Here is a 15867-nt window from a genome sequence, read left to right on the forward strand (position 1 = left end):
AACATTAAACTTCAAAGAATTATCTCTCACAAGTTGCTGTTTTTAATTCCAAGTCAACAAACTAAATAAACCTCAAAAACTGAGAAATACTCCATTTGGTTTTTGTTGAATTTTTCTCTTCACATCGTCATGTGAAAAATGCACAAGAATTATTCAGCAAATGCATCTTGGTGAATTCCCCAGTCATTTATGTGGAAGCAGCCATGTCTCACCTTTGGGGCTCTGTAATTGGTTGTGAAATGTGTTTTGCCGTTGATATCAGATTTCTGAGCCATGCAGGTAAACAAAAAATATGCAAAACACACCTGTCTGGAAATAAATTAGTGTCCCAAGAGGACATTTATTTTCATTTTATTTTTTTTACAAGGACACACAAGGAAACCCAGACACAGGATTCTCCGAAGAGACCTGGTACCAAAGGAATTAAGTCTCCGTCTCAGATCCTTGGTCAGAGTCCAAGTCTCGCATCCAGAGAGCAAGACTAGAAGTACCAAGGACCTGAAGACTCAGACTTTCGTCCTCCCGCACAGGTACCGGCAGCGCCACACCCCATTATCCAGTGAATCCATGACTCCCCAGGCCCGACCCAGATTTCTATTGACCTCTGACTCACAGCCAGCAGACATGAATATCACTGCCAAGGTAAGTGAATCTCTCCGTGACTTCAACATCCTCACCACAAACAGGCACAGACAGGACAGCAGCATCCAAGATGTCACCGAAAGCCTGGATCTTAGTTTTGACCCAAGAAACCCGCAATCCCAGCGGCTCCGACTCCTCATTCAGCACCTCGAGGGCCCCCAAGAGGATGTCTAAAGTCTCCGCAAAGATGACTGCATCATCTGCGAAATCAAGGTCAGAGATATTGACATTCCCAAACGATGCACCGCAGCTTGATCTTTCCGACATCCTCCCTAAAATCCAGTCCATACAAGTGCTGAAAAGTGTGGGGGCAAGTACACATCCCTGACGAACTCCAGTAACAACTGGAAATAAGTCATAGATAGTACCACCACATCTCACAGCACACTCAGTACCAGAGTATAGTTCAGACATCAGATCGATCAGTTTTGGTGGCACCCCATGAAGACCAAGAATCCTCCAGAGGACATCCCGATTCACTGAATCGAACGCTTCACAGAGATCAACATAGGCTGCAAGCAGCCCCTGCCGAAACTCTCATCTGCGTTCGGTGAGGATCCGAAGAGCAAGGATACGGTCAATCGTTGACCTCTTTGGTGTAAAGCCTGACTGCTCTGGACGCTGGTGCTCAAGCAGATGGTGGTGAACCCTATCAAGAATTATCCGAGCAAAGACCTTGCCCGGCACTGAGAGCAGTGTCACCCCTCGGTGGTTGTTGCAGTCTTGGCGATCACCCTTCCCTTTCCAGAGAGGGACAGCAAGTCTCCGCTTCCAGTCAGTTGGGATGATTCCTGTGTTCCAGGCAGAGCACAGAACTGCATGCAATGACACGATTGCAGCATTTCCACCAGCCTTGAGAAGTTCAGCATGGATGCCACAGATCCCTGGAGCTTTACAACATTTCAACCAGTTCACCGCAGCCTGTGTTTCCACAAATGAAGGTGGACCACAGTTGATTGGAGGGTCAGCAACAGGGATTGTAACACCCCTGGCATCCAACTCGACAGCTGGGGGATCAGCCTGGTACAACCACTCAAAGTAACCGGCCCAGCGGGTCTTCACTTCGGACTCCTCTGTCAAGGGCCTACCACCCTCTGCTCTAACTGCAGTACACCGAGGGATGGGCTTGGATGAACGCAATGCACAAATTCCCCTGTAAGTGGTACGAGAATCACCTGTCCACAGGTGATGCTCTACCCCCTCACAGATTCCTCGCACATAGGCCTCCTTGTCCACCCTTAGTGCACGTACAGTTTTATGCCTCAGCTCCCTGAACAGCTCAGCTCTGCCATTCAGCCTGGCCCTGCGACTCTGGTCAATGGTATCCAGTGTCCCTTGAGAGACAAAATTCTTCTTTGCCCTGCGGTGAGTTCCAAGGCATCCACCGGCAACATCAAGGATGGTGGTCTTGAAGGCACGCCACAACTCTTCAGGACCCCCCAAAGCACCCAGAGCCCTCAAATCTCCACTCAGCTTGTTTGCAAACTCCTCAGCTACCCTCTCATCCTTGAGCTTGCCAACATCCAGCCGAGACTGGGATGGTACCATTCTCCTGGATTTAAGGTGCAACTTCAGAGTTGCTATAACAAGCCTGTGGTCAGTATTGAGGAACTGAGCACTCCGGTAGACCCTGCTGTTCTGGATCATCCTCCAACGACCGTCAATGAGGACATGGTCAATCTCCTTTGCCACACCGCCAGCGTTGGAATACCAAGTCCAGCGATGAGCTTGTGGGCACTGAAACCATGAACCAGCCACCCTAAGTCCATGACTTCTTGCAAAGTCAAGGAACTTAGCGCTATTGTGGTTCATAGTTCCAGACCCATGGGGACCAACACACACCTCATAACCATCCCTATCAGTTCCAGTCGATGCATTGAAATCCCCCAAGACTAGAAGTGTATCTCGTCTGGGGCACTGATCAACCACAGACTCGAGTGTGGCGTAGAATGTATCCTTCACGGTGAGATCACTCGCCTCAGTCGGAGCATAAACAGAGACCAGGGAAATGACACCTTAGGAGTGACGAATCCTTAATCTCATAATACGCTCGTTGACCGGTGTTACCTCAATTATCATTGGAGTTAGCTTTTTGGACACAGCTACAGGAACTCCTTGGGAATGGTAACCATCAGAGTGACCAGACCAATAGTAGGTGTAACCACCCACCATGATCTCGCCGCAATCCGGTCTCCGAACCTCAGAGAGAGCTGCCATCCCGATGTCCAAACGCTTGAGCTCAGATGATAACAGAGACAGGTGATCATCCTCTCTTAGGGATAGGACATTCCAGGCACCCACCCGAAGGGACCGCCTCAGGTTAACCCAAGGAGACCGCCATCTGGTGGACGACACCTCAGCAGCACTCTGACACACTCCCCACAATCTGACCCGAGAATGTTACCTCGTGGTTTCCCTCTCAACATCAAGCCCATGTAATTTCCCCACTCCTGACAATACAGGGATACCACGCTGTCCCTGCCCTCTGCTTTTGTTCTTAATTACAAAAAGAAAACAAATACACAATCACACTTGACACAATACAGAAGTAAAAGTAGAAGGGCACTCCGTAAAGCACATACCTCCACCACGCAATGCCTGATCCAGTAGAACATACCAATCCCAATACATTTTTGAAATACCATGCCAAAAATCGTTTTGGCCCCATCTCTCAATGGTTAAGAATCAATTAAAAAATTAAATAATTCACGTATCTGGATCCCGATTGGGATCTTCGTCAAAATCAAATCAATTCGTCCTTGCCACGTTTCCAACCTGTCCACCAAGTTTCATCCGAATCTGTCCCCAACTTTTTGAGATATCGTGCTATATATCAGTTTAGCCATATCTCTCAATGGTCAAGAATCTATTCAAAAAAATCGAAAAATCGAAAAATCAAAAAAATTCCAAAATGATTCTCCCGAAAACCATTTTTCACGATGCTTTTCGTGCACCATTCGCATTGCATCAGAGGTTGCGATGACGAATCGAAACTGATATCCCAAAGTGAAACTGAAACGACTGATCGATGGATCATCGAAAGGGAAACCAGAATGAAATGCTGTGAGAAATAGTGAATGCATATTGCCGAAAGCAAAGCTATGGGGATCATAGAGAGAGGCAGCAAGTTGGAGACTGAAGAAGCAATGTGGAGAGGGATAGGTGCCTGGATGTGCTCGGTTGGCATGGAAAGAACTTCGGTGATCTTCCATCAGGCGGTAGGCCCAAAACATGCCAAAATTAGTTTCACAGCCAAGCTTTCATAATATCACCCTCACTCCCAAGCAGTACCTCAGAGGTACAACAAGCATGGATTGGAAATCTTCACCATGGTGGAATGGAACGAGGTTGCCAAGGTTACCAGTTCCACCTCTGTGTATCTGCACACTGAATATTTACACTAAATTCCCTTTTCTCCCAATGTACACTCATTTGAGGTGAGACATCAGTGAGCCTATCAGTGACGGGTACTCTGCTAATATATACATGTAATATATATATACATACATATACATATAACATCTAAATCTCTTTATAACCACTGACTGACTCAATGACTCACTCACTGACTGATATTAAAGATTGGTACCTTTCAGGTGATGTACAAAACTGAAATTTTGTATCCCGAAACACAGAAGCCGGAACACTGGGAGGAAAAAAGTAATCACAGAATTTTCGGACGTCGTCCATAATTGAAAATATAAATAAATGAAAAAAAGAAGTCGAAGAAAAAAAATGCAGGTGAGCGACTTGAGACAATGGGGCAGCACAGTAATTTTGTGTGCCGATGGACATCGAAGCTGCTACACCGGGAAAAATCACTGGACCATTGGAAAGCATCCGTGAATTAAAATATAAATAAATGAAAAATCAAATGCAGGTGAGCAACCCGAGACAATGGGAAAGCACTGTTCGTATGCTTTCACAATGTGTTAGCACACCCTAATTATATATATATATATATATATATATATATATATATATATATATATATATATATATATATATATATATATATATATATATATATATATATATATATATATATATATATAGTTTTGTTTTGTTTGTTTGGAGTTCCAGGTTATCACGAGGGTTTCTCCCGGACCCACTCCCTGACCTCTGACCCTGAGGTCACTAGGCCACAACGGGTTGTTAAGCAATCATGGACAGCAGTTAAAGCAATTTAATAGAGCAGGGTCTTCTCACTCTCAGTCGTGTTACCTTTCTCATCGATCTAATTACCTTAACTGGGGATCGCGCCCTCAACGCCCACCCATCTACTTATTACAGCTGAGCGAACCATGGTGTGGACATTGGCTTTGCCAGCAGAGCAAATCAGTGGGGCACAATCATCCTGTCTATCTGATACGTGCACACTGTCAGACAAATGAAAGAAAAATGACAACCGAGCAGGTTTGAAAGATTTCCCAAATTATAAAGCACATACGGTATTTACAATTGAATATTCACAAGGCAAAAATAAAGATACAAAAATTACAATCCAGATATTTACAGGTATGTTCAAAACAAGCACATAAAATGATCAAAATTACAATTTGTAATTGCTCAAAGAAAATGCAATTACCCCTGGCACATAAGTTCCCCTTCTGCAATCTTACTTATCCACGGACGAAAGAAGAAGAAGAATAAGAAGAAAAAGGAAGAGCGGATAATGATTACGGCCCCTCACTTACCTGACGCAAACAATAAGATTTACATTGGTCCAAATTCCAGGGAGGGGGAGGGAAAAGGAGGAGAGGACATGTAGTGGGAATGTCAGTGCGTGTCAGATATCGTGTAAATTCTGGAGCCGCCGAGTCGGGGAACCCCGTGCTCCCTTCTGCCAGGATGATTGGCACATCACCTGTAGTTCGACAATCAGGAATGGCCTTGCAAACAGGAATAGTTGCAGCCCTCGTGGCTTAGACAGGCAAATGGCAGAGGTTTGTGCAGACTTCGAGCAGACAATCAACAAAGGTTCTCACTCAGCGATGTCTTGTTCAGGACATATTTCCTCCAACAGCTCATTCACAGCAGGGTTCCTTGACAGCTCGGCTCTAGCGTTCGTCTGGTTGCCTTTTTATGGAGCCAGGCATGAGGCTTGGTCAGGACATCCTGATGTCCCACCTATCCGCTACTGGGTTCTCTTCATTGGTTCCCAGCTCACAGAGTCTTTGAATTCCTTCCAGAAGAATCCCCTGCTATACTAACCAGTGTACACCCTTCTGCAAGAATCTTCTAGTGCGGTGATCTCCACCTTAGGACTGAGAGCGAGCCTTTAGGTAAAAAGTGTAATGTTGTATCATGTTTTGAGCAAAGAAAATGCAGGGGAGGAAGGAGAGGAATTTATTTAAACCCAAGGATTAATTATGCTCCACAGAATGAAGGGTTTGTGACAGCAATTTGGAGGTGACAAGGTGAATTTTTTGGGATGTTGGACAAAGAGGGATGGTTTCTGAGGGGAGCACGGGAAACAGGGGTTGGAAAGCAAAAGGATGAGGGATTGGAGATACAGGGATAAACAGGTGAATTGAGGTAAAACGAGGGAAGGGACATTTCCAGTGGGGCTACAGGGTTTGAGAGGCAAGGGGGTGCAGACTGCATGGGGGATGACGGTCTGGAGGGGAGGGGGGTGAGGGATGAGGAGGGTTGGATTGGTTGATTGAACTGATGGATGAAAACATTCGCTGAACCCATTGGGGATCGGCGGAGTATCCGTCACACTCCACGTTTTGATTTTCCCCGTCGATCACATCACGTGCTTTCTGGTTGAATGGCTTGCATTAGCAGGAACAATTGTCTGGGTGGCAGACTGATGGTTGTTCTGTGCAGATTATGTGGTTTTACCGTGTGAGACATAATCAGCGGTGATACTCATCAGAACAGTGAGGATGTGCGTCTGATATACATATATACATATATATGTATATGTATACACGAGATGGCCAAAGGTATGTGGACACTTAGTCGTCCAACATCTCATTCCAAAATCATGGGCATTAACATTGAGTTGGTCCCCTCTTTGCAAAAATAAAAGCCTCCACTCTTCTGGGAAGGCTTTCCACAAGAAGTTGAACATTGCTGTGGGGATTTGCTTCCATTCAGCCACAAGAGCATGAGCGAGGTCGGGCAGTGATATTAGGGGATTCGGTTTGGCTCACAGTCGGTGTTCCAATTAATTCCAAAGATGTTTGATGGGGTTGAGGTCAGAGCTCTGTGCAGGCCAGTCAAGTTCTTCCACGTCGATCTCCCCAAACCATTTCTGTATGAACCTCGGTTTGTGCAAGGGGGCATTGTCGTGCTGAAACAGGAAAGGACCTTCCCCAAGCTGTTGCCACAAAGTTGAAAGCACAGAATCGTCTCGAATGTCATTGTATGCTGTCACGTTAAGATTTCCCTTCACTGGAACGAAAGGGTCTAGCCCGCACCATGAAAAGCAGCCCCATACCATTAATCCATCTCCACCAAACTCTACAGTTGGCACTATGCATTCGGGAAGGTTAGCGTTCTCCTGGCATCCAGCAAACCCAGATTCATCCGTCGGACTGCCAGATGGTGATGCGTGATTCATCACTCCAGATAACACGTTCCCACTGCTCCCGCGTCCAATAGCAGTGAGCCTTATACCATTCCAGCCGACGCTTGGTATTGCGCATGGAGATCTTTGGCTGCTTGGCCATGGAAACCCATTTCATGAAGCTCTCGACAAACAGTATTTGTGCTGACGCTGCTTCCAGACTCAGTTTGAAACCCAGTAGTGAGCGTTGCAATTGACGACAGATGATTTTTCTGTGCTACACGCTTCAGCACTCGGCGGTCCCATTCTGTGTGCTTGTGTGGCCTACCACTTCGTGGCTGAGCTGCTGTTGCTCCGAGACGTTTTCAGTTCACAATAACAGCACTTACAGTTGACCGGGACAGCTCTAGCAGGGCAGAAATTTCATGAACTGACTTGTTGGAAAGGTGGCATCCTATGACATTGTAATGTTGAAAGTCACTGAGCTCTTCAGTACGGCCCATTCTACTGACAATGTTTGTCTATGGAGATTGCATGGCTGTGTGCGTGATTTCATACACCTGTCTGCAATGGATGTGGCTGAAATAGCCGAATCCACTAATTAGAAGGGGTGTCTGCATACTTTTGGACAAGTAGTGTATGTATATCCCAAAACACTGCCTTGAGGAAGTTCGGCCTCTACAGGGAAAAGGAAAGAGAGGGTTCCATTGACGGCAACATGTTGACTATTGAGTGAAGGAAGTTAGAAATCCAGGAATGAAAGCGGCTGTCTATGCCACAGTCAGCGAGCCTGGCATTTCACTTACCTGATAATGTACGTGTAACACTTATCCGCTAATACCATTTCAATAGCCTTTTTAGCTCAGTTGGAATTTAGTCAGGTGAAGTTATGCAATCGAGCAGTGTCAGTTGGTGAGTGAGTCAGTAAGACAGTCCGTAGACACTTTAGTCATTGTCGCTTGAACCAAACACCCGACCACAAGCTTCATATTTGATGCCGAATGAAGGATTGTTGACCGCATCAAAATCTGTGCTCATTAAGGGGGTCCACGTGGGTGGGAGTGAGGGTGGTGGGGGGGGGGTTGACACCTCAAAATACGTATTTGTTCTCTTTTCCGAAACTGCAGACACGATTTGGATGAAAGTTGACTACAAACTTCATCACCCATGACATACCAAAGTGAAACTGACTGCATCAAAATCTGCACTCATTAGCGGGGTCTAATGGGGTGGGGTTTGATCCTCCAGAATAGGTATTTGCTCTATTCTCCGAAATTATACACACAATTTCGATGAAACTTGACCAAAACCTTCATCACCCATGATGTACCAAGGTTGGTTCACGCTATTAAAAAAAAATTAGCGTCTCAGGAGAGTCTGCGGGGGGGGGGGGGTCGTTGAGTGACTGTTGCTCCTGATCCAGGTGAGCTTCAGGACCCCGCGGTCCCATTATTTATTTCAATAGCTATGTCATGCATTTTGCCTTCTAAGACCCAGAAACAAAACAATTTGAAAACTAGAAGGGCACTCGGTAGAGCGCATACCTCCGCCACGTAATGCCTGATCCACGAGAACATATCGGGCCGAATGCATTTTTGAAATATTGCGCTATAAATCATTTTTGGCCCCAATCTCACAATGGTGAAGAATCACTTTTTTAAATTAAATAATTCTCGTATCCAGATTCAGATTCGGATTTGGATCTTCACCAAAATCGAATCAATTCGTCCTTGCTACACACCCAACCTGTCCACCAAGTTTCGTCCGAATCCGTCCACAACTTTTTGAGATATCATGCTATATATCCTTTTTAGCCCGATCTCTCAATGGTGGAGAATCACTTTTAATAAAACTTCTAGTCGTCGGATCCGGATTCGGATCTTCACCAAAATCTAATCAGTTCCTCTGTGTCAAACACCGAACCGGTCCACGAAATTTCATTCGGATCCGTCTCCAACTTTTTGAGAAATCCTGTAAACAGACAGAAAGGGGTGAAAACATAACCTCCTTCACGTTCGGTGGCAGAGGTCATGATCAGATTGATAATTCGGAGTTTAAATTTTTTTTAACTGATTTTACTTTCATACGACTGGAAATATGATTTACTCATGGAAGTCGTCTCACTCCAGATCTTGTCTTGCCATTGAGAGAATTATTTCCCGAACACAGCCTGGACTCGAGACCCAGAGCTACCAGTTATTTGCAAGGTACTTCGAATGGTATTTACTACCTTCCCACCCATGGCCCCCCACTATTTTCCACTATTTCGACCCTGGAAGATAAAGCTTACCATGAGGATGAAAAATAAAAACTTATCATGAAGATAAAAAATTGTGAGTACCTTATCATAAAAAAAAAAAAACTCACAATGCCCGCATCTCACATTTATCATGAAATAACCTTCAGCATAGATAATAATAAGTCAACTGCCCCCCAAACGTGAACCGAAAATCATTTTTGTTTGTTTCACATGAAGGAGGAATTGAACTTATGATCTTACCTTGGACAATTGTTGAATCGTGCTGACATTCACGCATGGAAACGTGTTGAGGAATGTTTGAAAGTTCACCTGTAGCCTGGCCATCTCTTGCATCTCATGAGGTCCTTCTAAAGCTTGGAATAATAAGGCCCCAACGAGCAGGTAGAATAGATAAAAGAATAACAACCAAATGAACCTTTTGAAGAGTAAGACTTTGAGAAAGGCTAGTAGCTTTCGCTGCATTTGTACCGGTCGAAGAGCAGTTGGTGCCAAGCTGTAAAAGGAATTCGCTGTGCTTAGTTAAAAGCTGAATGGTCACAGGGTGTGGGACCCACTGGAGAGAGGATCAAACACCCACCCACAGGTGGGGTGTGCACTGTGGCCTACAAACTGTTTAATGAGCAATGGTGGATGTGGAACGCGCATTGTGTTGGTGTGCATTTGGATACTCAATAAACTACAAATTAACAGACCCTTCTCAATATTCCCTCTACAACTCACAGTTGTTGCCCCTATTTACACCATTTGGATCCAAGATGCCAATTTGATCGACATAAGCTGCAGGTGTGGCCTGTAAAGTAATATCCAGGTGCAATGGATAACAAAGCTGCATGCCAAACCACATTGTGATTGCAATTTTCTGATCAAATGGTTTCCATAATACTTCATATAGTATCATATTATTCATACAGGAAACACTTAGTAGAATGTTATGGGATGCAACTCTCAAGGCATGGCAGATTGAAGGTAAGGAAAGAGTTAGGCATGAATGAAACGTGTGTGTGTGTGTGTGTGTGTTTACATACACATGTGCTGGGATGTGTTTCTACCTTCTATAGTGTTATGGTCATCCAGTTGCCCTGTTTGAATCCGGTGAGTTGTCTGAATGCGACCGTGATGGTAAACCGTTTCAAAGACCTCCACAGTAACTCCAATCAGCAAGGTATCCAGAATACCTTGCAAACTTGAGGTACCGAATTGGTCCAGCGCTACGTCAATTAGGTGCCACACGTCTCGATCCAATTAGGCCGGGCGAGCCTGAGACCCCCGATGTGATCCTATATGTGGTGTTGAGAGCTGCTGCTGTCAATTATATATCCTTCAATCAATGGGTCTTTCTTACTCACCAAATGAAGCAACCACAAAAGCCAGAATTCACCTTGATATGAGACCAGGTATGTTTAATCACAAGAAAGATTACAATAGCTGGTCAAGGTGAAGGAAACAGAAGGAAGGCAAGCAATAACCAGTTGGAAATAAATAAACCCCCTTCAACCGCTACTGAAGCATCTGTGCCCAACAAAATCAATGAACAATCGCAGACATTAATTATTATCTCACTAAGCGTGCAGCAGACACACCACATGAGATAGACTATAGAACGAATGACAAGACAGAAAAGAGTTTTGTGGGCAAACCAGACAGAATCTTAAGAATGGGTCACTGCACAGTTTTGGTAGTTGGCTGTGGCAAACATCCCATGCAGTGGAGAGAAGAGAGAGAGAGTGAGAAGGTCATGACTCCGGCCTCAGTGGGGCATGACACTGGCGCTCGGCATGATCAGTCTGGCGTAGGTTTCCGTGCACAGCTCCATGAGGTCTCCTCTGGCTTCTGCCGTTGCTCCGCCCTTTATTGCCACTGATGACGCACCACACCCCTCCCCTCTAACTCACGATTGGCTGTTGGCCCAGTCTGGGGGCAGAGTGACCCCTCCGTGACCCTTCACCTTGATGTACTCAGGTGATGTGGCCGGGCGGGGCTAAAGGCGCCCATGCCGTTCCACCATCAATACTAGCGCTGCTGGCCTAGCGAAACACTCAAAAAGACATTTAGGACTGATTACAGACGTGTGAACATTAATAATAGGGTGAAAATGGTTGATAGTTCAAGACAGAAAATGGGATAGGTGGACGTCTTCTAACTCAATATACTCAACATGGTCAAAAGTGTGTGGACACCTGCTTGTCCAACATCTCAAACCAAAATCATGGGCATTTTGAGTTGGTTCCCCCTTTGCTGCAATAACAGCCTCCACTCTTCTGGGAAGGCTTTCCACTTGATGTTGGAACAAGGCTGTGGGGATTTGCTTCCATTCAGCCACAAGAACATAAGTGCAGTCGGGCACTGATGTTGTATGATTAGGTCTGTCTCGCAGTCGGCGTTCCAATTAATCCCAAAGGTGTTCGATGGGGTTGAGGTCAGGGCTCTGTGCAGGTCAATCAAGTTCTTCCACACCGATCTCGCCAAACCATTTCTGTATGGACCTCACTTTGTGCACAGGGGCATTGTGATGCTGAGACAAGAAAGGGCTTTCCTAAAACTGTTACCACAAAGTTGGAAGCACCGCATCGTCTAGAGTGTCATTGTACACTGTAGCGTTAAGATTTCCCTTCACTGGAATGAAGGCCCCAGCCCGAACCATGAAAAACAGCCCCATACCATTAATCCTCTTCCACCAAACTATACAGTTGGCATGATGCATTTGGGCAGGGGGCTTTCTCCTGGCATCCGCCAAACCCAGATTCATCCGTCGGACTGCCAGATGGTGAAGCGTGATTAGTCACTCCAGAGAATGCGTTTCCACGGCTCCAGAATCCAATGGAAGTGACATTTACACCACTCCAGCCGACACTTGGCATTGCGCATGGTGATTCTCAGCTTTGTGTGTGGCTTCTCGGCCATGGAAAGCCATTTCATGAAGCTCTCAATGAACAGTGCTTGTACTGACGTTGCTTCCAGAGGCAATTTGGAATTTGGTAGTGAGTGTTTCAACCGACGACAGACAATTTCGTACTTCAGCACTCGGCGGTCCTGTTCTTTGAGCTTGTGTGGCCTACCATTTCGCGGCTGAGCTGTTGTTGCTCCTCGACGTTTCCACTTCACAATAACAGCACTTACTGTTGACTGGGGCAGCTCTAGCAGGGCAGAAATTTGATGAACTGACTTGTTGGAAAGGTGGCACGTTGAGAGTCACTGAGCTCTTCAGTACGCCCCATTCTTCAGCCAATGTTTGTCGATGGAGATTGCATGGCTGTGTGCTTGATTTTCTACACCTGTCTGCAATGGGTGTGTCTGAAAAGGCCGAATCCATGAAGTAGAAGGGGTGTCCGCATACTTTTGGCCACGTAGTGTATAATCGACACTTATCTAAAATCACAATTAATTACTTCATGCTTATGCTGCTACATTTTACGACGGATATAACTGTAGTGTCCTCAACATTATTAACCCTCTAGGAGCCATTACTACAACATTATGTTACTCACTCCTTCCAACCCTCCCTCTATGCCACTGTCCCTCCCACTCCCCCTCATCTGTAGGTCCATTTTTTTGGTATACAGTGTAGAGGCTTGTGGAGGAGCTCGAACAGAATGGACCAGGACCTGGCAGAACAATATAACAGTATAAAGAAAGGGGAGGAACACACCAACAGCAGGGTCGAGGGACAAAATAGAGGGAGCAACTTGGAGAAATATGGGATGTGGAGAAGAATGAGAGCAAGGGGAGGACACAAGGGGTGAACAAGATGGATACTGGTGCAAATTCTAAATCACATAATACCATAAATTCTCGTGTACCTCATTTTCTATTCAAAAAAGTAATTCCATCAGTCTCATAATTGTGATGCAGTGATGCAGCAGTCACTGTCGGAATGGAAATGCCGATGACTTTCGAGGTCGTGTGGTGGTACAGAATTGCTTGTTCTGACGTCTCACTTTGCTTTTATTACGTCTATCACTGAAGGTGGAAGGAGGTTTTGTTTGTCTGCCTGTTTGTGTGCAGGATATCTCAAAAAAGTTGTGGACGGATACGGACGAAACTTGGTGGGCAGGTTGGGTGTGTGGCAAAGCCGAATCGATTTGACTTTGGTGAAGATCCCGATCCAGATAGGAGAATTTTTTAAATTTTTTCAGTGATTCTTCACCATTGAGAGATTGGGCCAAAAAAACGGTATGGGAACATGATATTTCAAAAATGTATTGGGCCGATATTGTCTCGTGGATCAGGCATTACATGGCGGAGCGATGCCCTCTACCAAGCGCCCTTCACGTTTGCAGCGCTGTATATACATCAACTTGAAATAAATTCCATAACACTATATTATTTTTTATTTATTTATAGGGCAAAATCCAATTGAAACGTAATTTGCAATATAAATCAGTTATTTTGAAATTGTAAGCAATGACAACATGCGTGCATTGTTTGATGAAATTGCATAATTTCTGCACCTGACCTTTTATGTGGTCTCCAGTCCAACTACTAACCATGAAGATAACTTCACGTTTTCCTCTTAGTCTGTGATTTGGGATAATGGCCAGGGATGTCCCATCGTTTTCCCACACTTTTATTGAACTGGGTATTAATATGTCGACAATATTCAGGAGAAGGCAATCCTCCACCAGCAATCTCTCTGCCCACCGGCAATTCATTGTCCTTTAAAGTCATTTCTACGTGAAACGTGGCAATTCAAACTCACGTTTTCTTCAAACCATCAGCATGACCCCTAAAACACAACATTGAACAAGTCTTTCTGATCATATTGAAAAAGACACTGTTGATTCAGCTGCAAAACGTACAGGATCCAAGCAAACAAGTGGGCTTTACCTGGCTCTTATGTAAGCAAGTACATGTCACATGTGGATTGTGCAAAGTGTAGAGCACTCCGAATGTGGATTGTGTTGCTAATCTCATGATGATAGGTGTAGTTTCAGCATTATCACCAACGCACCGCAAACTGCAACGCTCCCTTTAGGCTCATCTTGTTGTACATGGGAAGACTAAGGATAGCCACGGGCACCTTGAGGTTCTTGTCAATATGTGCTGGAGTATGGAGTTATGAGTGAAAATAACTTTTAAATCTAGAGAAATAAACAGGCGAAATCCCAGGTGGAGTTCGAGATGACAATATTGTGCAATATTAACTTCTGTATAACAATTAATATAAGTGGGATGAAAATTTTTCAACTTGGTATGATAATTTATTAAATTATTTTATATTATCAAAGACACACATACCTAGTAGGACGCCTCCAGCCGACCCCACAAGAAGGGAGGAATAATTGGGGATGGTTTGTGAAGTAGTCATTGCACTTCGACACCAATTTCTTGCAATTAATTGCTGAGCATCTTCACTCGATTCTGAAGGTGCATTTCACTTGTATTCTCAAGTTTCCTTCCTGGTCTTCGTTCCAGTCTTCCAAAACCCTACATTCAAGGTGTATTTGTGAAACTGCAATTTCAGAGTTAGCAATTCAGCAGTTCTCCAAAATGTTTGCTTGAGTGACAGCAATTTGTTGCTTGTGAGAATTCTCAAGATTGCTGACCAATTTACAGCCCTTTTTGAGCCCACTTCACCATTAAAACAAAACTTCGTGAAAGACTTGCATCAACAAAAGTGCAGACTGGGAATTTCAGCCAGTTTGATGTTCTCTTTCACAATTAACTTCATGATGCACCTCTGTTCCAGAGCACTTGTGCTTATATTGGCAAAGCTTATGGGATGGCGCTTCGTCCGTCCGTCCGTCCGTCCGTCCACAAATACTTGCATCTTCTTCTCTGAAACTACACATACAATTCCACAATGAAACTTTACCACAACCTTCATCACCTGTGATGTACCAAAGTTTGTTCAGGTTCTGTAAAAAATCGGGTATTTGCTATAACATTGGGTCATTGGTACATTTTGCTGATTCCGTCCCTCATTTACTTCCTCCTCAGTATCATTATTCAACCAGGTGAGCACCCAGGGGTATTGCCCCTATTTTTTAAATATACAGTTGTGTGTGTGTGTGTGTGTGTGTGTGTGTGTGTGTGTGTGTGTGTGTGTGTGTGTGTGTGTACACCGCGCGTCTGTACACCACACAATTGAGGCCCGGCTGCAAGTCACCATCTACATTTCCAAAAAAAGAACGTAATTACTCTTTTATGAAAAATTGTTTTTCGAGTTTTTTATCCTGAAAAATAGACCAAAGTGATCGCGCAGTTGTGTTCAAAGATTGGTCTTTAAAATCCTTCTTTAATCGTCCTTGTGAAGGGGGACAGACAGATACACAAAGGCACAATGTGTTTTATAGAGGAAGATATCAAGAAATGCTTTCAGGTTTCATATGCATATCCATATATATATATATTTATTTATTTGGACAACATAGTTTCACTTGTTCACACAGATTGCAGTATCACCTGTATCTGCAGGCAATCTGCCTGAACCAATGCTCATGTTCAA

At 44.6% G+C, this 15867-nt stretch overlaps 1 protein-coding gene across 1 annotated transcript in view; it reads right to left on the minus strand.

Moving 5' to 3' along the window:
* The window catches only part of LOC147012149 (potassium channel, subfamily K, member 16-like), a 30989-nt gene extending 21071 nt beyond the window's left edge, over window positions 1–9918 (minus strand). Inside the window, exon 1 of the mRNA XM_085855871.1 lies at window positions 9663–9918. Within this exon, the coding sequence (XP_085711997.1) occupies window positions 9663–9884 (222 nt within the window). The 5' untranslated portion in view covers window positions 9885–9918. The remainder of the gene's footprint in view (window positions 1–9662) is intronic.
* Between the last annotated feature and the right edge of the window lie 5949 nt (window positions 9919–15867).

The sequence above is a fragment of the Eptatretus burgeri genome, chromosome 15 (genome assembly GCF_056783735.1).
Source record: "Eptatretus burgeri isolate ZD-2024b chromosome 15, Ebu_testis_v1, whole genome shotgun sequence".
Lineage (NCBI taxonomy): Eukaryota > Metazoa > Chordata > Myxini > Myxiniformes > Myxinidae > Eptatretus > Eptatretus burgeri.